Below are 20,863 nucleotides of genomic sequence, written 5' to 3'. Positions count from 1 at the left end.
GAAACAACAGCCTGCCAGAAAGCAGTTCCATCCTAAAGTGCTGTCTCTTTCCGAAAGCACATGCCCAGGCAAAATGACCTGAGATGGCTGCCTACTCACCAATATTTCAACTAAAAAAATACACTTATTGGTTCAGGAATTCAATTTTATATGGTAGAGTGAGTTATTTGCAGTGTAAACCATGTAATTTAGAAATAAAAACTACATCATAAAAATCATAACAGATCCTTTTAATAAATGAGTTATTCCTAGAAATTAGGTACTCTAGCTGTTTTTAATGAATGCTGCAGATTTTGCAGCAATGCAATTTTCCAAGGATTCTTAACCTTGTGGTAAGGCTTTTCTGAAAAATAAAAGTACTCTAAATCCTAAAAAAAAACAAAAACAAAAGTTACCATCAGAAAGCAAACATATTCCATTTTGACAGAGAGGATGAGACCAAACCAAATCAAAGCTTTTAAAACAATTTCATTTCCTCGCATTAGGACATTTAGAAAATCCGAGTGAGTCCGATAAGCAGTTTGAAGTAATGTATTCCCCGTCTTGTGAAGTGAACAGAAATGGGCTCAACTTAGAGGAAGCAACTGCAAATGGAATGGACTTAATAGTCCAGGATGAGATTGGATACCAAATGTTTGAGGTTACAGGTGAGTCACTGTGCTGCTTGCAACTCTGTTTTGACACGGTTATGTAACATTGGGGCTATAGAACAGTTAAGAAAACACTGAACTAGCTAGGGCAACAATTACTGTTTCTGTTTGGTTTCAGCATTGATGCTGCTGAGTAGTTGAAGGGGCAGATTCAAAAGAAACAAACTGAACAGTTATGTCCTATATTTTTTTGCACAGCCTATATATTTAACCAGTTTTATTTTTACACTGAACAGGTAATGTAAAAGGAAACTTTAAAACTTTTATCAAACTGGTATTGCTGTTTTAGGATTCAGTAATTTGGTCCTTTTTATTTTGTTTCTTTCTCTGAAAATCCTTATGTTTTCCCTAAACTTAAAGACGAAGGAAGGCTACTAAGGCAGTTTATTGCCAATAGATTAGCCACAACAGTACAAGATAAAACGCTATATTCATTCTGTAGAATACTTTGCCATACCTGAGTAAACGGCTCTTGAAGCTCTATTGGTTGTTTAGGATAGCAACTGCCATATTAGCTTGGTGTGACATCACTTCCTGCCTGAGTCTCTCCTTGCTTACTCTTGGCTCTGGGCTCAAATTACATCAGGGAGGGAGGGGGAGAGGAGCAAACTGAGCATGCTCATGCCTTAGCCATGTAGGTTTAAGCTGAAAGAAGGAAGTCTGATACAGGAGTCCATGTGTACACAATAGAAGGAAATAAATGTGGTATTTCTTTTGACAGAGGACTCGGAGCAGCATTACTTTGAGGGTTTACTGGTTTATTTATATAGACCTTTCTAATCAAGCTTACGCAGTTTAACATTTCCTTCTCCTTTAAGGTGATGGGGCATCCCCAGTTCCTCAAGTTGTTAGTGGAGAAGATTTAAAAGAATGTTTAAAGAAACAACTTGAATTCTGCTTCTCAAGGTAAGATGACACGAATATTACTAATGAAATGATTTCCAAAATCAAAGGTCTTTAGTTACAGAATAAAAATCGAAGGAGATATGAAGTGGTTTTATTGAATTTGAAATTTTGTAACAAGCTAATGTTTAAGTAATATTGATTAAAATATTAATAAAAATATTTTAAAATGTTTTATGAAATTATTTTGCAGAGAGAATCTTTCCAAGGATCTGTATTTAATGTCACAAATGGATAGTGATCAGTTTGTTCCTGTTTGGACAATTGCAAATATGGAGGGAATAAAGAAGCTGACCACTGACATGGACCTGATACTTGAAGTATTGAGATGTAAGTGCAGCCTAAATAATTATAACAATGACACACTCTATCATTTAAATTGTGCAGCCCCTGGGAATCTTCGATGATCCCACAGGATGCAACTGCTGATGTCCCAGATTAGCTCAGTGTAATTAAATGCATCTACACTAAGATGCAGGCAATCAGCTTGGCAAACTCCCTGATGATGCATACAATATTCTGAGCAAGCTGAATACATTTTTAGGCTACCTGCAACTTTAACCAAATTATATGGATTGATCTGGTGCCCCACACTAGGAGGTCTGAATATAAATTCTGGGTTGAGGAGTTAAATAAATGCAGCTGTTTTGTAGGCTTAGCTAAGGTTTTTAAAATATTTGCAGTAAAATTTGTTCAAGTCTACCCTTGTGTGCTGATCTGGTGATGTACATTCCATCAGGAACCATTAATCTGACTGTTTTTGATGTTACTTTAATTATTTGATTCCGTGATAATGCAGAGTTGCTGCATTTTTAACACATAGCCATGTTTATAGGTAGGAATGTGAGCTATTCTCACTCATCTTATAGGGATACTGTCATGGGAAAAAATGTTTTTTTTTTTTTTCAATACGCGTCGGTTAATAGTGCTGCTCCACTATTCACTGAAATCCATTTCTCAAAAGAGCAACAGATGTTTTTTTAATTTTGAAATCGGACATGGGGCTAGACATATTGACAGTTTCCCAGCTGCCCCATGTCATGTGACTTGTGCTTTGATAAATTTCAGTCACTCTTTACTGCTTCACTGCAAGTTGGATGGATATCACCAAAGTTGGAGTGATCCCCTTTCCACCCAGCAGCCTAACAGAACAGTCGGAAGGTAGTCAGATATCCGTTCCCTAACACAAGATAATCGCTGCCTGGTAGATCTAAGAACAACACTCAATAGTAAAATCCAGGTCCCACTGCGACACATTCAGTTACAGAAAGCTTGTCAGAAAGCAGTTCCATCCTAAAGTGCTGGCTCTTTCTGAAAGCACATGACCAGGCAAAATGACCTGAGATGGCTGCCTACACTCCAATATTACAACTAAAAAAAATACACTTGCTGGTTCAGGAATGACAGTTTATATTGTAGAGTGAATTATTTGCAGTGTGAATAGTGTAATTTAGAAATAAAAACTACAATAACACACTAATAGACATACTGTTCTCCCTCTAAATCTGTTTACCCTCTCTATCTCAAGAGTTTCCCGGTAATGCAAAGCTTGCTCATGTGTGTTCTTTTATTAATGTTGTATGATATCCCTAAACTATGCTATTTTATTTTAGCAACGCCTGTGGTGCAAGTTGATGAAAAAGGAGAGAAAGTAAGACCGAACCACAAGCGATGTATTATTATTCTTCGAGAGATACCAGAAACTACTCCTTTGGAGGTATTTGTTGACTAGCACTATGGAGTATATTCATTATATCATTCTCGTGCCTTTGAGAAGCCTCAAACCTCATTCTTTTACAAGACATTTTGGGCAAACACTATTTATGTGGTCTGAATTAATCAAAATTGTGATTTATTAATTAGGAATAAGAAAAAGCTAATTTTGTGGGGACGGGGGCAATGCAATGGGGAAAAAACTTATAGCTAAAAAGCCATCTACACACTCATAAACCAGCATGAGTCGAGGAGCTTGACGCCATCCGTCCTTTGCAGGTTATCCGACACTCCCACTCGGCAGCGTGGTTAACATATACACACTTGAATTGTGTCTGGAATCCACCGCAATCCACAAAATCGATTAAAACATCTTACTTTATTTCACCTTCATAAAAGCACACATTCCTTGTCTACATTTACAGTGAAAAGACTGCCAACGCGTTTCGTGACCTCTTTGGTCACTTCTTCAGGGCATTACACACTATACAAATCAGCATAGCTTTATACATAATGACAAACTTCTGTTCACATCTCTTAAAGCTATACAATCATAAATAAAAACAATTTATTTTCTATAAAAACAGTTTAGTGTTCTTAAGTACTATTTAACACCAAGCTATTTCAGGTGATAGATAAATCTAAACCTAGACTATTCAACCCATTCAAGTCTGTGTGTGTCTTCTTCGATTCACTTCAAGAGGATGTACAAAGTACATATCTGAACCATCCCTTATATTTTACAAAATATAAGGGATGGTTCAGATATGTACTTTGTGACAGAGTATAGTGTAGAAGCGGAACAAATTCGTAAAATAATACAAAAACATTGGAAAATAATTGATTTGGACCCCCACATGCAGACTGGTAAATTATGGTTTTCTTATCGAAGAAGTAAAACAATAGCGAACTTGCAAGTGAACACTAAGGGGCCCATTCACTAAGTTCGATTTTCGAATGTTTTTTTTTGGCTACTTTGACCATCGAATTGGCTACTTCGACCTTCGACTACGAATCAAACGATTCGAACTAAAAATCGTTTGACTATTCGACCATTCGATAGTCGAAGTACTGTCTCTTTAAGAAAATCTTCAACCCCCTAGTTCGCCACCTAAAAGCTACCGAAGTCAATGTTAGCCTTATGGGGAAGGTCCCCCATAGGCTATCGATCGAATTGCACAAAATCCTTCGACTTCGATATTCGAAGTCAAAGGATTTTAATTCGCCAGTCGAATATCGAGGGTTAATTAACCCTCAATATTCGACCCTTAATACATCTGCCCCTTAGCTCACATTACTAATAGCAGCTACTGAGATTAGGGAGACCTGATGATGATTTGGTGGTTTTTGTTTCAAGGGGTGGTTCAGCTTTAAGTTAACTTTTAGTATGGTATAGAATGGCCAATACTAAGCAACTCTTCCATTGGCTATCATTATTTATTTTCTATAGTTTTATTTGCCTTCGTCTTGTGACTTTCCAGCTTTCAAATGGGGGTCACTGACCCCATCTAAAAGTCTACACATGTTTAGTCATTGCTACTTTTTATTATTCATCTTTCTATTCAGGCCCTCTTCTATTCATATCCCAATCTTTTATTCAAATCCATGCATTGTTGCTAGGGTAATTTGGACACTAGCAACCAGATAGCTGAAATTGCAAACTGGAGAGCTGCTGAATAAAAAGCTAAATAACTCAAAAACAGATAATAAAAAAACAATTGCAAATTGTCTCAGAATATCCCTTACTATATCATAATAAAAGTTAATTTAAAGTCGAACAACCACTTTCAAAACATGCATATGTGTAAATACATAGATAAAAATATATCTTCTATGGGTCTATCTGTTTATAATTTGAATTTCTGCTTCTGACGGTATTAAACTCGCCAGTCTTTCCATGTACAAAAGCAGCATTATGAAATGAACTGCTCACTGTTCTAGGAGATTGTGTTTTGCACATATGTCCTTGATCCATCTGTAGTACCCTCTAATATAACTTTGTATTTTTAACTCGTAACTTTTCTTTTGTGTTTTTAGGAGGTTAAAGCACTATTTGATAACGAAAACTGCCCCAAAGTAATAAGTTGTGAATTTGCTCACAATAACAACTGGTATGTTACATTCCAGTCAGATACTGATGCACAACAGGTGAGCATTTTGCGCCTCAGGGTTTCGCTATTTAACATATATTGTCCAACATATCAAATTATAGTTACTACAACGAAATTAAGGAAAACGGCATACAGTATAAATCTAGTATATCTTATTGTATTAGTGCATTTAGGTGTAGATGAATATGGCACCTACCTCCCAACTTATTTCTAAGCTATTGGTCTATGTTCATGCATCTTCTATTCTTCCATCTCTACTCTTCTGCCTGTTTTTCACTATCTGTAATACTAAGGGGCAGATTTATCAAGGGTCAATTTGTAAATTTGAATTTTTTTTTTTTTACGGTCAAAACTGTAAAATTCGACTAGGGAGACATTAAAACTCGATTCGAGTTTTTTAAAAAAAATTCTAATTTGCTTTTCGAGATTTATCTCTCTCAAATTCGACTACTCGCCACCTAAAACCTGCCGAATTGCTGTATAAGTTAATGGGAGAGGGCCAGAGGTCATTTTTGAGTTGTTAGCAGCCTTCCTAACTTTCAAGGTTTTTTCTGAGAATAAAACTTGAATCTAGTTTTTAAAATAATAATCGAATTAGTTTCGGGTCGATCCTAGTCACCCGAGTTTCAAAAATTCGATTTTTATAATAGATTTTTTGATCGAATTTCGAGTTCATGGGAGTTTAAAAAACAAACAAAAAAAACCACATGAATTCGAAATTTAAACTTTGATAAATGGGCCTCCCAGTTTGGCTCCCTGCTAGCAGAAACAGTGACCGCTTAGTTTGGGTCAGCACATATATACTAACATGGCTCCAACTGGCGACCCTGTGCTTCCAGAATGACTGGGCAGTGGAGGGAGAAGAGGATTCAGCTTTGAACTCCTGACACTTCAACAATCCTTGATTGCTGCACTCTCCGGTCATTCCGGAAGTGCAGGGTAGTCAGCTGGGGCAAGTATTTGTGATGAACAAAACAAAGGCCCTTCAGAAGCTCTATTCTTTATGCCCCCTGTCCACATGTCACTGCTTGTAATGTTCTTGAATGAAAATAATTGTGTTTGTGTGGGGGAAGTTGGTTTGTCACTGCCCTGTAACCAGCAGTTTAAAGTACTGCTTCTGCTGAACCGATTTTCCTGGTAGTCCCACATTGTGAGCGTCACATAATAAACGTCTAAAACTGATTTTCCATTGAATAACTTCTTAAAGGAGAAGGAAAAGCATCGTACACTTGGGGGTGCCAAATGTTAGGCACCCAAGTGATTGTATCCCTTTACCTGAAACCCTGAGCCGGTGCTCCTATTATCAGAAAACTGCACCGGCCCGGGGTTATACCAGTGAGCACCACGTAGAGATCTTCCTTCTTCATGCGGCTGTGCATGCGCAGTACAACGAAAAGCCGAACTTTAATGAATAGTCAGCTATTTTGTTAAACTGTGCGTGCGTTTGCCCCAGGAAATTCGAAGAAAGAAAAAGACGGAAGTTCATCGCTCCGTGTTGCTCACTGGTGTAACCCCGGTAAACCCAGTTTTCCGCTGATAGGCGTACCGGCCCGGGGTTTCAGGTAAGTCCGTACAATCACTTGGGGGTGCCTAACATTTGGCACCCCCAAGTGTACAATTCTCCTTTAAGTCAGTAAAATTAACCACATAATGCCTGCAAAATTAATTCTTATATTTTATATATAAAGTGTAAAGCCTGAATAAAGCAAAAATATTAGGATGCTGTTTCTGGACTGCTATCTCTAATTTGCAGTACTTGTTTCCTCTTAAAGGCATTTAGATATCTAAGAGAAGAAGTGAAAACCTTTCAGGACAAGCCAATAATGGTAAGAATACCATAAGTGGTGGGGGTTTTTTTGGGCTATGTTTTCCCAGGTAATGTTTTAATGTTCATGAGAATTTCTAAATGTAGTGTATGTGCTTACAGCTCTGTCTACGGAATTTTACCAGAATGCAATGGGTGGTTTAGAAGTATACAGAAAAAGTGTTATTGGCAGAGGGCTAACCAGAATGATAGTGCAGTTAATATAATTCATATAGAATTTAACATATTTAACATAACTGTATACTAGTAGTTAAGAAATTGACTTTTAATCATTTAATTGCCTACTGAATTGATACATAATTCATTTTCCCCCCAAAAGGCTAGGATAAAAGCCATCAATACATTCTTTGCTAAGAATGGATATCGCACAGTGGATTCTAGTGTTTACTCACAGCCAGTTCAAACCCAAGCACAGTTTGCCTCGCCTTTATTTATGCAACCTGTATATAATGCTCATCAACAGTACTCCATCTATAACATTGTGCCTCAGACATGGTCTCCCAACCCAGCACCTTATTTTGAAACACCACTGGTAAGCCATTTATATTCACCATGACTTCCTGCTATTCATTTCAAGATATAATTTATGTTTCAGATTGACCATAGTGTCCTTTATGTAAAAAGGGCCCATAATATGTATTTGTTTTTGTTTTTTTGTTTTTTTCAATTAAAAGAAGAAAATATTTAACTGGCGATGTGTATATATAAGTCCTGGTGTGCCTCTTCAGTAGCAAACGGTCAAAACTGAAAGTGCTGTTAGTCAGGAGGTGCTATATTGAATGTATAGCATTTTTTTACATTAAAATTCACGACTTCATGATTATAACACGGCATACTAAATCTAAATATTTTAATCATTTGCTAATTGTGTGTTTTTCTTTCTTGTACTCCTGTTTCTATTTAGTGTTGTCATAACTTCTGTTGCTTCTTTTGCTGCAGGCTCCATTCCAAAATGGGGGATTTGTTAATGGTTTTAATTCATCAGGAACTTACAAACCAAGTTCTGCTTCTTTGAGTGTAGGTCGGCCGTTCCATAGGAACCGGTGAGTAGAAGTCATTGCAGTATGAAACCAGTGGAATGTCATGTCTGTGGATGTGTGGGCATACATAGGACCTCACACTGGGGGTCATTTATCAACACTGGGCAAATTTGCCCATGGGCAATAACCCATGGCAACCAATCAGATTGTTGCATTCATTTTTCTACTTGCAGCTTGCTTTAAAAAGCTAATCACTGATAGGTTGCTGTGGGTAATTGCCCATGGGGCAAATTTGCCCAGTGTTGATAAATGAGCCCCAACTGTCTACATAATCTCTTTTTTTGGCAGTATTGAGTAATAAATGGGCTCTTGTTAGTTTTCTCATTTTATTGAGGCAGGATATTGTTCTGGCAACCAGAAATTCATAGTAATTGTGTTTATCTCATTACTAAATACACATGTTGAGTCAAATCATGTTGTCTGTTAAACGGCTAATAAATAACGTATTGCATCCTAGTTTTTCTCCCTTTGTTCCCTCCACTTTATTAGGGCCATTGTGAGTTGAAATGGAAACCAAAGCAAGTGTAGTGGGATTAAAAAAAAAAAAAGCATAAGTCAAAACACATTTCCACCTGTTCCTTTGTAAACCTATGGAAACAGGGTCGGACTGGGGTACCTGGGGCCCACCAGGAAACCTCATCTCAAGGGCCCACACTACCCCCCGGTTCGAAATAGCACCCACAAATATCAAAATTAACATGTTTAAAAACTGGAGTGGCCGTAACAATATTAAATGTTTTCAGTGCAAAAACCATCTGGAGTGCTGCAGCCTTTATTCTTTTACAGAGCCATGCGGGTTGTTCACCTATAAATTAACTTTTAGTATGATATAGAGAGCGATATTCTGAGACAACCTGCAATTGGCATTCATTTTTTATTTATGGTTTTTGAGTTATTTAGCTTTTTATTCTGCAGCTCTCCAGTATGCAATTTCAGCAATATAGTTGCTAGGGTCCAAATTACCCTATCAACCATGCATTGATTTGAATAAGTGACTGGACTATGAATAAGAGAGGCCTGAATAGAAAGATAAGTAATAAAAAGTAGCAATAACAATTACCTGACTGAGCATTTGTTTTTTTTTTAGATGGGGTCAATGACCCCATTTGAATGATAGAAATGTTAAGATGAAGGCAAATAATTAAAAAAATTTAAAAAATAAATAATGAAGACCAACTGAAAATTTGCTTAATATTAGCTAATCTATATTATACTAAACATCCCCTTTTATTTCTTGGCACAGAACTTAATTTATCACTGCTGCTTTAGTCCAACTTCTCACTCAAGTACAACCACCAAGTCAATCGCACAGAAACCTTCCAGTTGTATTGTTTTACTCAAGAAAGGCATGCAAATTATGGTCTGGCATTTTCCTCGGCCAGATAAGATTTTCTTATTATTGCACATATATTATAGGATGAAACAGAGGTTGTCTAATTCAGACACTGTTTATTGTATGTTTCTAGAAAGTAAAGTATTTGCACACTCTGTGATAATTACCCTTCCAAGTTGTATTTGGTTTCATCATGGATGTACAGCATTAAGTAATTAACTGTCCTAGAAAAAGCCCTGATTGCATAAATATTATGCACATGTTTCCTCCTTCGGTTTTTTCATAGAGTGGCACTTAAAACTGGAAATGAAAATAAAGTAAAATGGAAAAAAAAAGTCAGTACCTGTGTCACTTTATGTAATGCTGCAGCAGAGAATGCAGCCAGCAAAGTTTGGTTTGATGTGCCACCTGAGAGTTGTGCCAAAGCCAAGATCTGCACTTCTGCTCTCACACAATATATAATCCACCCCTGCATGCAGCCTTACAATCACAGGGCTGCACCTATAGAAGTGCACAAGTGGGGATGGAGTCTGCTGTCTCTTGCCTGAAACATAGGTTTTACGTCCAGGCTGTGCACTCGTGCAGGCACAGAGCAGGCCAGACGCTAGCAACATCAGAGAGCTGGGTCCATTAATCACATGACGTGATTAGGGTCCTCGGCTCCAAGCCTCCAGTTACGTAAGTTAAACAGACCGCACTACCGTCAGATTTATAGGCGATGGGAGTTGCGGGCTATTCCTGGTGCTCTGCTGATTTTGGTGGGGGCCCACAACCCGCATTTTGGAGTAATGTCTGAATGGCCTGCCTCGTCAAAAATTTATGTTTATGGTGTACTGGCAAAATAACGAGAAAGGGCCTAGTGGCCCATCAAGACCCCGGCAGGCCAGTCCGACCCTGTATGGAAATGTGGTGCCTGAAACACATGTAGCAGTGTAAATTGGACTTCCACTCGGGAATGCTCAAGCAAAAGTGTTGTTTGAACTTTCACAGTTTGCTCCAAATTTGCTAATTTAGCCACAAAGAGGAGCACAACGAGGCAGTGTTATCTGCTGCAAAAGTGTTTATTAACAAGTGTCAGGACCCTTAAGGTGATTAAAGCTGCTGATATCAGTCCTTTAGACCGATTCGGTAGTTTATCTGCCCATGCGTGGGGGCTCCCGACGGGTCCTCTCGAATGATATAAATTTTGAGTTTTTTGTACGATCCAGGACCACATCAGCTAGTTACATAGTTATATAGTTACATAGTTAAATTGGGTTGAAAAAAGACAAAGTCCATCAAGTTCAACCCCTCCAAATGAAAACCCAGCATCCATACACACACCCCTCCCTACTTTTAATTAAAATTCTATATACCCATACCTATATTAACTATAGAGTTTAGTATCATAATAGCCTTTAATATTATGTCTGTCCAAAAAATCATCCAAGCCATTCTTAAAGGCATTAACTGAATCAGCCATCACAACATCACCCGGCAGTGCATTCCACAATCTCACTGTCCTCACTGTGAAGAACCCTCTACGTTGCTTCAAATGAAAGTTCTTTTCTTCTAGTCTAAAGGGGTGGCCTCTGGTACGGTGATCCACTTTATGGGTAAAAAGGTCCCCTGCCATTTGTCTATAATGTCCTCTAATGTACTTGTAAAGTGTAATCATGTCCCCTCGCAAGCGCCTTTTTTCCAGAGAAAACAACCCCAACCTTGACAGTCTACCCTCATAATTTAAGTCGTCCATCCCTCTAACCAATTTAGTTGCACATCTCTGCACCCTCTCCAGCTCATTTATATCCCTCTTAAGGACTGGAGTCCAAAACTGCACTGCATACTCCAGATGAGGCCTTACCAGGGACCTATAAAGAGGCATAATTATGTTTTCATCCCTTGAGTTAATGCCCTTTTTTATGCAAGACAGAACTTTATTTGCTTTAGTAGCCACAGAATGACACTGCCCAGAATTAGACAACGTGTTATCTACAAAGACCCCTAGATCCTTCTCATTTAAGGAAACTCCCAACACATTGCCATTTAGTGTATAACTTGCATTTATATTATTTTTGCCAAAGTGCATAACCTTGCATTTATCAACATTGAACCTCATTTTCCAGTTTGCTGCCCAGTTTTCCAGTTTAGACAGATCACTTTGCAAAGTGGCAGCATTCTGCATGGAACCTATAGTTCTGCACAATTTAGTATCATCTGCAAAAATAGAAACAGTACTTTCAATGCCCACCTCCAGGTCTTTAATAAACAAGTTGAAAAGCAAGGGACCTAGTACAGAGCCCTGTGGTACTCTACTAACAACACTGGTCCAATTAGAAAATGTTCCATTTACCACCACTCTTTGTAGTCTATCTTTTAGCCAGCTCTCTATCCAGGTACAAATACTATGTTCCAGGCCAACATTCCTTAATTTAACCAGTAACCTTTTGTATGGCACTGTATCAAATGCTTTAGCAAAGTCTAAGTAAATCATATCCACTGCCATCCCAGAATCGAGGTCTCTACTTACATTCTCGTAAAAAGAAATTAAGTTAGTCTGGCAAGATCTATTACGCATAAAACCATGCTGGCACAAACTCATAGTATTATGATTTGCTATGAAGTCCAGTATCTTATCCTTTATTAACCCTTCGAAAAGCTTTCCTAATACTGACGTCAGACTAACTGGCCTATAGTTTTGAGGCTGAGAACGGGATCATTTTTTGAATAGAGGCACCACATTAGCAATTCGCCAGTCTCTCGGCACAATGCCAGATCTCAATGAATCCTGAAAAATTAAGTAAAGAGGTTTGGCAATCACAGAGCTAAGCTCGCTAATTACCCTGGGATGAATACCATCTGGCCCTGGACCTTTGTTAATCTTAACATGTTCAAGTCTCTTTTGAATTTCATCATGTGTGAACCATGCATCATTAGTTGTATTACTAGAATTGGGAGTTGATACTGTCCTGTGACCCGTTGGAGCCCATTCGTAGTATTGTAATCCGATCCCCAGGGCGAACATTCAGATTCACCCGATATCGCCCAGCTTCCAGTGCTTGCATGTGCCTCAATGAGTACTGCACAATCGGGAAGCATGGCTCTTTCTGCTCTTCCCAGCGGTGGAATTAATGAAGGATTAACCCTAGGGGGATGTAGGAACATTGGCTTGGTCTCCATAGTTAAATTGGCAAATTTGGTTGCATTACTATATATATACCTCACTTTCTTGTATGTTTATTTATTTTTACGTTCAGTTTAACCTGTTTATAACTCAATGATGCTGTAAATTGAAACACCTTCCATTGTCACAAATGGTGACTGTTCATTATTAATATTGTATTTTTTTTTTTTAATTCTGTTTGTGCATAATCTTCTTAATGTTCTTCCCCTCTGTGCAGTGTGAAGCCTCCATTTCGAACATCTGCCAACCCTACTGAACGTCTGAATGTTGGCACAACAGCGACGTCTGTATCGCTAGTGGATGTGTCTATAAATAGAACAAACTCAAGGTCCTATACTAATGAGAAGCACGGCACTTCATTGGGAACCCAACATGATCACAGTTTTTCATCGAAGGACTCGCTGTCCTTGCATATTGAACATAATGGTACAGAAGGAGCTGTCCGGGGCAGGTTTGTTTGTTTGTTTTTGATTTAAAATCAGTGTAGTGAATGAGAGCACCTTTCGCTACAATCAGCAGGGACCACTCTTCCTAATATGGTGATTTCTTGTCTGAGTTTTATATATTTGAATAAACGTTTCTGTATCTTCAAAAATCACCCAACATAGATGGATTCTTTTATGTCTTTCAGAAGAAATACATTTAGAGGCAGAAGGCGAAGAGATGATGATCGTATTTCTGTGAGTTTTTCTGCTTGTGATGTTTTTAAACTTGATCAACTAAGGAGGGAGCTCCCACTGCAGGCAGCCTTATTGGGGCACAATCATTTGAATAAATACATCAGCTCGCTTAGTTAGGGTTCTGTTTATTATGCTGGGTAAAAAGTTGAGTGAAACATTACCTGTGATTCCGCCCATAGCAACCAATCAGATTTTTGCATTTGTTTTGTAACTGTTGAAATCGAATTACTGAATGGTTGATCTGGGCAACATCATTGGTAATGTTTCACTCCACTTTTACACAGTATGAAAAATAGGCCCCTTAGTGTATGTTTTGTGAATTTGCTACCATTGCCGTACTTAAGTCTTCACACAGCCAGTTAGTAAGAATTATTAATTGAAAGAAAAGCAAAAGTGCATTATTATTGGTAGTAATATTTATTGCATTAGTAATGATATTGTGATTCACGTCATCATTAGTATATTAGTTATACTAAACAATAGTATTCCTGTCATATAGTATTTATAAATGAACATAAAATATTACTCATCATTGTACAATAGATGAGCGTATACATCAAACATACACATCATTAATTTGACCCCTCAGGGTTATATAATCATTTGTAATAAAAAAAAATATTCCTTGCCCAGTGATGATCAAGTATCGCGCTTAGAGGGAAAAGGACTTGCAAACATTAGTCTGACAGTCTCACTTTCTGCCTTTAACTCTTCTAACTCTTCCACCTTTCTTTTTACAATGGGTTTCTTTCTATCCTTTTTTCTTTCTGTTCTCCTCAGGCTTCGCTTGCACTGTCCCTCCGATGATCGCAAGATTATGAGATCTGAGGGCTTTTCTTTGTTTTTATGTACATAGTCCCCAAAGTTATAACACAAGATTCCCAGTAGCCCTGGTCTACTGCAGTTTTCTCCGATCCCTATTGTAAAATATAAGGCTGTTATAAGTGACGAGGAGTTCCATACCATGTTATGCACTGTTCCTTTTAGCGTAATATTCATTTTGAATTTGTGAAGTTCTAATGGTGTCATAAAAACTATTTTTATTATTGAATATCTGTTTAATTTTTCATTGATATACCCTTAATTTATGTATTTTTAAATATTTATGTAGCGCCCATTGAATTCAATGGAAGAGGTCCCACAGACACCAAAGTTTGATTTGCTGGCATCGAATTTCCCCCCTTTGCCTGGAAGCTTAGTAAGCAGTCCGGGAGAACCTGTACTTGAAAGTAGAATGGCTGATGTTGTTAAAGGAATTTGCAAAGAAAAGGTAAGTATTTAGAGCTCTTGGGGTTTGATTTTGGCCAATATATTTATAATTCTTCTTAACTGGGGATTTAATGGGAAAAAAACACTTCAATACATATAGTTATATGCTAATAAAAAAAAAAAATATTTAGTCCCTGATTTTAGTGGTTTAAACAAATGAAGTATATACCTTTTCCCCAGGAACATAAAGAGCCTCCTGTGAACTTGTCAACAAATGCTCAGGAAGAACCAGCAAAAATCATCCCCCAGCCTATAACCCACACAACACATTCTTCAACAGATGAATTAACGCCACCACCACAACCACCAAGGTGAGCAACCTATGGCCATTTCTTTTGCAGAATGTGCATTTGATTAAATGAGTATGAGAGTCTGTATCACAACGTTAATAACAAATGCTTCTTGATAGAAGTGTTGATCATAGCCTCAGCATACACTTGAATTGTTTTACTACCAACATCGACTCAGCAGAAGCAAGAGTTAGAAAACTAAATGGTTAAATAACCTTGCTTAGTGCGAGAAATCTGATTTTTTTTTTTTTTTTTCGAGTTGGGGAAAAAAGTACCCTGCTTATTTAAAAAGATTCAGCTCTACCCAGACTTTAAATATCGCCCAGTGATGATCAAGTATCGCGCTTAGAGGAAAGGGACTTGCATTCATAAGTCTGACATCCTTCTCTCAGTCTCTCTTTCAATCTCGCTCACTCTCTCTCTCTTATTTGCTATAACTTTTACCTGAAGTTTTCACTTTTTCTTTTGCTTCATCTCATTCTCAGTCTATCTCTTAGATCCTTTTTTCCTGCTCAGACTATGGGTGTATTGTCCATCCAATGACTGCAAGATTATGAGATCTGAGGGGTTAAGTCTGGTGCCTTGTGCTGCAATATCTATGTACACACATCCACACTAAGTATACTTGTAGCATGGATACAATGCAGTTTTGTCCAAATAAGTAGTGTTATTAGACACCTTTTATTTTGGTTTTATAATGTTTTGCTTCCATATGGTTGTAGCACTACTAATCCTGATCTTTGCATGCTGGTCTTTGGATATATGTGTTGGTCTTTGAGATCTCTCATCTGGTTTTCTTCTGCTGTGGCTTATTTTTTTTTTTTTAGAAGACATGCAATTAGGTAGGGGGTTACAGCCTCATGAAAATATGTGCACTATAAATGGCTTACCCTAATGTGAGTATATTGGATTACTGGATTGGTAAATGTATGGCAAACCAATGTCCCATGGAGTTCATATTGATCACTACTTTTTGTGTATGGTTATTGTTCCCCTCACAATCAACTACTTAAACTGCTGCACCCTATAAACCCATCAGTATTTGTGTCTGGGTGACCGGTCCACTTTAACCTGAATACACTTTTTTGTTTTTAGTAATACAGTTCATCATGAGAAAAAAATAGAAATATCCTGCCATAAAGATGTTGCAAGCCAGACGTCTGTGGCAGTACCTGTATGCACTTCTCCTTCTGGAAAGCCGCCTAAAGCCACTTCAGCTGCATGTGTCTCAACTACGTTAAATATACCGGTAAGAAAGTATTTTACGTTTATATAAAGGGAAGCTAAATGTGTTCACTATATTCTGTATTAAATGGGTTTGTTCACCTTTCAACACTTTTTCACTTTAGTTGTTTTTAGATAGTTCACTGTGACTGTTTGTCTAATATTGAAGTTTAAATTTAAAATTTTCTTGTCTTTCTAAAGCAGCCCTGGTAGCGGGGTCCACTCCCCTGTAAACTGTTCTAATTGATACATTTAGTTGATGCATTTCTTATCTTTGTTCCTGCTGAGCAGAATCTCTGGGTTTCATTAAATGCAGCTGTTAGAACTGATACAATAGTTGCTAATACTCCACAGATGCTGCTGAGAAATGTATCAACTAATGTAGCAAATTGTAACAGTTCAGAATCTGCACCTGAATTACTGAGCTGCCAGACTGAAAAACCAGAGGACGGGAACATTTAACTCTGATTCTGGAAAAACAGACAAAAATAAAACATGGAAAGCAATTTCTGGTGAACAATCTGAAATCAACTGAACTGAAAAACTTTTAATATGTTATAGAATGGCCAATTCTAAGTAACTTTTCAATTAGTCTTCATTATTTTTTTTATTTTTTTTTTTATAGTTTTTGAATTCTTTGCCTTCTTCTGACTCTTTCCAGCTTTCAAATGGGGTTCACTGACCCCCATCTAAAAACAAATGTAATTTTATTGCTACATCATACTTATAGATACATATCCCTCGCTACATCATGCTAAAAGTTAACTCAAAGGTGAAAAACACCTTTAAGGAGAAACTTACCTAGAACAAGTAAACATGTTTAATTTACTTTTATCATAATTATCAAAAATGTCACAATCACTTAAAAACCAGAACAAATGTTTGACGCACTTCATGCAGATAAAGCAGTCAAATTTTCATTGTGTGATCCCAATTAAGACCCTGAATCTTGATCCCCCGTCTTGATCTCCACACCATCAAATCGATTTTTCCAATAGTTGAGATTATGTTTCATTGACACTTTGTATATTTCCCACATACAGTTTGAATTGGGAGCAAGGATTTGGATGTTGATTGTGCTTTGGCTACTGCCAAGCATTACCACCTAATCACAAATTGCATTGTATGCTTTAAGCATTTTAGAGAAATTGGAACAATTAGGATTGAGAAATGCGTTTGTTCGCTAAATACGCTAAGAAAATGTTCATGGGAAAGTCACCTCCACAGATGCTCTCAAACTGGAGAGCTGAAATAACTCAAAAACTACATACCATAATAAAATTTAAAACCAATTGCAAATGGCCTCAGAATATCACTCTCTACATCATACAAAAAGTTCATTTGAAGATGAACAACCCCTTTAATAATGAGGATTTGGATGGTAATGTTTTATTCCTTGCTTTATTTTTATAGGAGCCTCGAAAATTAAGTTATGCGGAAGTTTGCCAGAAACCTCCTAAAGAACAAGCTCCGTCTCCTGTCCAGCCTCTTCGCGAGCTGCGTACAAACGTTGCATCCCCTGGCAAAAATGAAGAGAACTGTACTCCCGATAAGGCAGAGAAGAGTCTTGAAAAGTCTCACGAGAAACTTGATAAAGCTAAAGATTCCCCAGGGCACCGCAGTAACGGAACTTCCAGAGCAGGAGCAGGAAAGATTCGGGAACAGAGACGGCAGTTTGGGCGTAGATCTTCACCTCAGGGAGTCATGAGACGTAATGGCAAGGAGCAATATGTGCCACCAAGATCACCAAAGTAAAAACTACTCTTGAAGTTTTACATCTTTAAAACTGGACGTAGCAGCAGCGGATGGACTGGATTCAACTGTCATTCAGCAGCTGACGAAGTAGTCATAATGAAATTCCAAAAAATAAAAAATTATAATGGGCTTTGCGGAGGACAGTGGACAGCTCCAGTCATGTTTATAAAAAAAAAAAAAATTATATATATAATTTTGATTTTGTTTTTTTAATTAACAAATTTAACATTTTAAGTTGCAGATGTTTCTGCCTGATTATCAATCAATCAAGGTTGAGAAAAATAGAGAAGTGCGAGAGAAGAAAATATTTTTTTGAAATAACATCCGTTAAAAAAAAAAAATTTAAAAAAAAATTAGAAAGTTACTTTTTTAATCAAAGGCTTTGCTAAGTAGTCTGTGTATGCCATTTTGGCCTTGAAAGTATATACCATGGGTGTGATGAGTGTGGTCATTGTGAAGTAACTGTCATGTTTCTGTCACAGATTATGAAACTGATCGTACTGCTGTCACTTTCTTTACTACTGTAGGTTAAACAGTGCTTTGACATTTCTATCGTTTATTCCTAAACGGCTAAATCTAATCTTACAGACTATCTGAAAAATGATTATATTTGAATTGTAGCTTACGCAAAAGCACATGATTCCCTAAACAGATGATTTGTTTTCATTTCCTCATTTGCCTTTTTTTTTCCCTTCTCTCTCATGCATCGTCTTCATATTTGCAGTTGCTGTTAGGGCAGTACAAAGAAAAGGCTTGTCTGTGTTTGTCTGTGTCTTAACTAAGCAAGGGCTATCTGTAACTGACACGGGATCTGCTGCAGGTCCTTTGTGCTCACTGGAATGATTGCAGAACAAATAACATATTGGTGATGTACCTGCTTCTTTTTTTTTTCTGCTAAGTACATGCTCTGATATCATTGGGCGTTGCTTCACTTAGTTTTGTATGCTGTTCTACTACAAAGCTGTGGCCTGAACAATATGATTTTTTTTTATCTTGGGCAAACTTAAAATGTAGCTACAAATGTAAGCACTATACTTGTTTCATGGAGAAGGCACATCTGTTTAATAGTTTATTACTGTTGGGAGGTTTCTCATATCCGTAGCACATAATGTTTAAGGGGATGATTCTCATTGATATATAGTTTTCAAACAGTACACCGCAAATAATAACTTTTTTAGTTTGTTTACCATTTATTCAAAATCTACAATGTATAAACCAGTCTTTTTTTTCTGTTTCCCAATAGCTCAGCAAGCCAAGTCTCTGATCTTTTGTGCTCTTGAGCCGTAATCCTATAATGTCTTTAAAAAATAAATAAATAAAAAGTTCCCCTGGTATTATAAAGGTGGCCCTACAGGAACGATATTCAGTGCATGTATGGCAGGAGACAAGACGATGAGTATCGGCAGAAGATTTGGATATAGGCCGGCCAATAGATTGGCCAGGTCGGTAAATTTGGTGGTGCCTGAACATCAGCCAGTGTTTACTGCTGAATTGTCCGTAGGGATTCACCGAATCCACTATTTGGGATTCAGCTGAATCCTTTGTGAAAGATTCAGACAGATACCGAACCTAATTTGCTGGTAGTGCCTGAACATCAGCCAGTATTTACTGCTGAATTGTCCATTGGGATGCACCGAATCCACTATTTGGGATTCAGCCGAATCCTTTGTGAAAGATTCAGCCAGATATCGAACTGAATCCTAATTTGCTGGTGGTGCCTGAACATCAGCCAGTATTTACTGCGGAATTGTCTGTTGGGATGCACCAAATCCTCTATTTGGGATTTGGCTGAATCCTTTGTGAAATATTCAGACAGATATCGAACTGAATCCTAATTTGCATATGCAAATTATGGGCAGGAATGGAAAAAGTGCGGGAAAAAAGCATTTTTTTTTTTTTTTACTTCACATGACTTTTCGTGACAAAACAAGCATTTCCTTTCCTGACCCTAAGTTGCATATGCAAATCCGTATTCGGTTCGGCCAGGCACGAGGAGTCGGCCGAATGCTGCTGCAAAAGGCCGAATCCCGAACGGAATCCTGGATTCAGTGCATCCCTAGAATTTTTGATACAGGTAGAATTATACTGTTTCTGCCTGTATATCCCACGATTCAGCTCTAAATGTTTATTGAAAATGAGCGATGGTTGCAGGAAATTGTATTGAATTGTAACGCATATGGATTGGTTGGTGTTTCTCAGCCTCACGTTGACTGCCATACTGCAGCAGCTTGTTTTTGGTCTTAAACCTTTGTTTAAAAAAAAAAAAAAAAAAGGATCTGCTTTGAGACCATTAGGAAACCCATTGGAAGTGTTTGCAAGTAGCATGGAGATCACAAGCCACTGGTTGGGGATCACTACCTTCCAATTATGATGATTCAATTTGTTTCAAACTGTACCTTTTATTTTGCAGTTTGATTGCTTTTAGACAAGCTTTCAGCTTTGAATTGGGCAGGTGTATAACACAGAGTGAAAATATCTACCTGCACAATTTGTGTTTTTTGTTCACATTTTGCTTGTCTATAAAAAAAAATTTTTTGAACTAAGAAATAATCTGACCCCACCTCTGGTAACAAGTTGGGAATGGCTTGAAGCGGTCACATTAAAGCATTTGTTCAGACTTAGGCCTTCACCTCTGCAGTACATGTGAAACATACTACTTGAGTATTTCTAACCATTGTACTGTTTGTGTGTTTTTTTTTATTTGTAGATGTAAAATAAATTTCATTGTGAACTGCAGAAATCCTATAATGTTAAGGTAATTGATATGTGAAAGGATGTTTTTGTGTCTTACAATGGTGTATATTTTTTTTTCCCTTTTTTTTTTTTTTTTTCTCTTTTCTGGCAAAAAACAAACAAACTTATAGCTCATGTACAGAAAATGCCTATACAATGTGTGCGTGTTGGCTT

At 37.5% G+C, this 20,863-nt stretch overlaps 1 protein-coding gene across 2 annotated transcripts in view; it reads left to right on the top strand.

The window, feature by feature from the left end:
* Positions 1-20,254, top strand: part of larp4.L (La ribonucleoprotein domain family member 4 L homeolog) — a 38,226-nt gene extending 17,972 nt beyond the window's left edge. Inside the window, exons 4-17 of one of the 2 annotated variants that reach the window (XM_041580752.1) lie at positions 486-647; positions 1,469-1,556; positions 1,747-1,883; positions 3,167-3,270; positions 5,304-5,414; positions 7,150-7,203; positions 7,522-7,734; positions 8,142-8,245; positions 12,956-13,189; positions 13,370-13,418; positions 14,530-14,688; positions 14,868-14,998; positions 16,073-16,226; positions 17,615-20,254. In XM_041580752.1, the coding sequence (XP_041436686.1) occupies positions 486-647; positions 1,469-1,556; positions 1,747-1,883; positions 3,167-3,270; positions 5,304-5,414; positions 7,150-7,203; positions 7,522-7,734; positions 8,142-8,245; positions 12,956-13,189; positions 13,370-13,418; positions 14,530-14,688; positions 14,868-14,998; positions 16,073-16,226; positions 17,615-17,956 (2,042 nt within the window). In that variant the 3' untranslated portion in view covers positions 17,957-20,254. 2 annotated transcript variants of the gene reach the window in all.
* The last annotated feature ends 609 nt before the right edge of the window (positions 20,255-20,863 follow it).

Source organism: Xenopus laevis, chromosome 2L, assembly GCF_017654675.1.
Source record: "Xenopus laevis strain J_2021 chromosome 2L, Xenopus_laevis_v10.1, whole genome shotgun sequence".
NCBI lineage: Eukaryota > Metazoa > Chordata > Amphibia > Anura > Pipidae > Xenopus > Xenopus laevis.
Note: the sequence above shows the minus strand (reverse complement) of the source record. Positions and strands in the feature narration are given on the sequence as shown.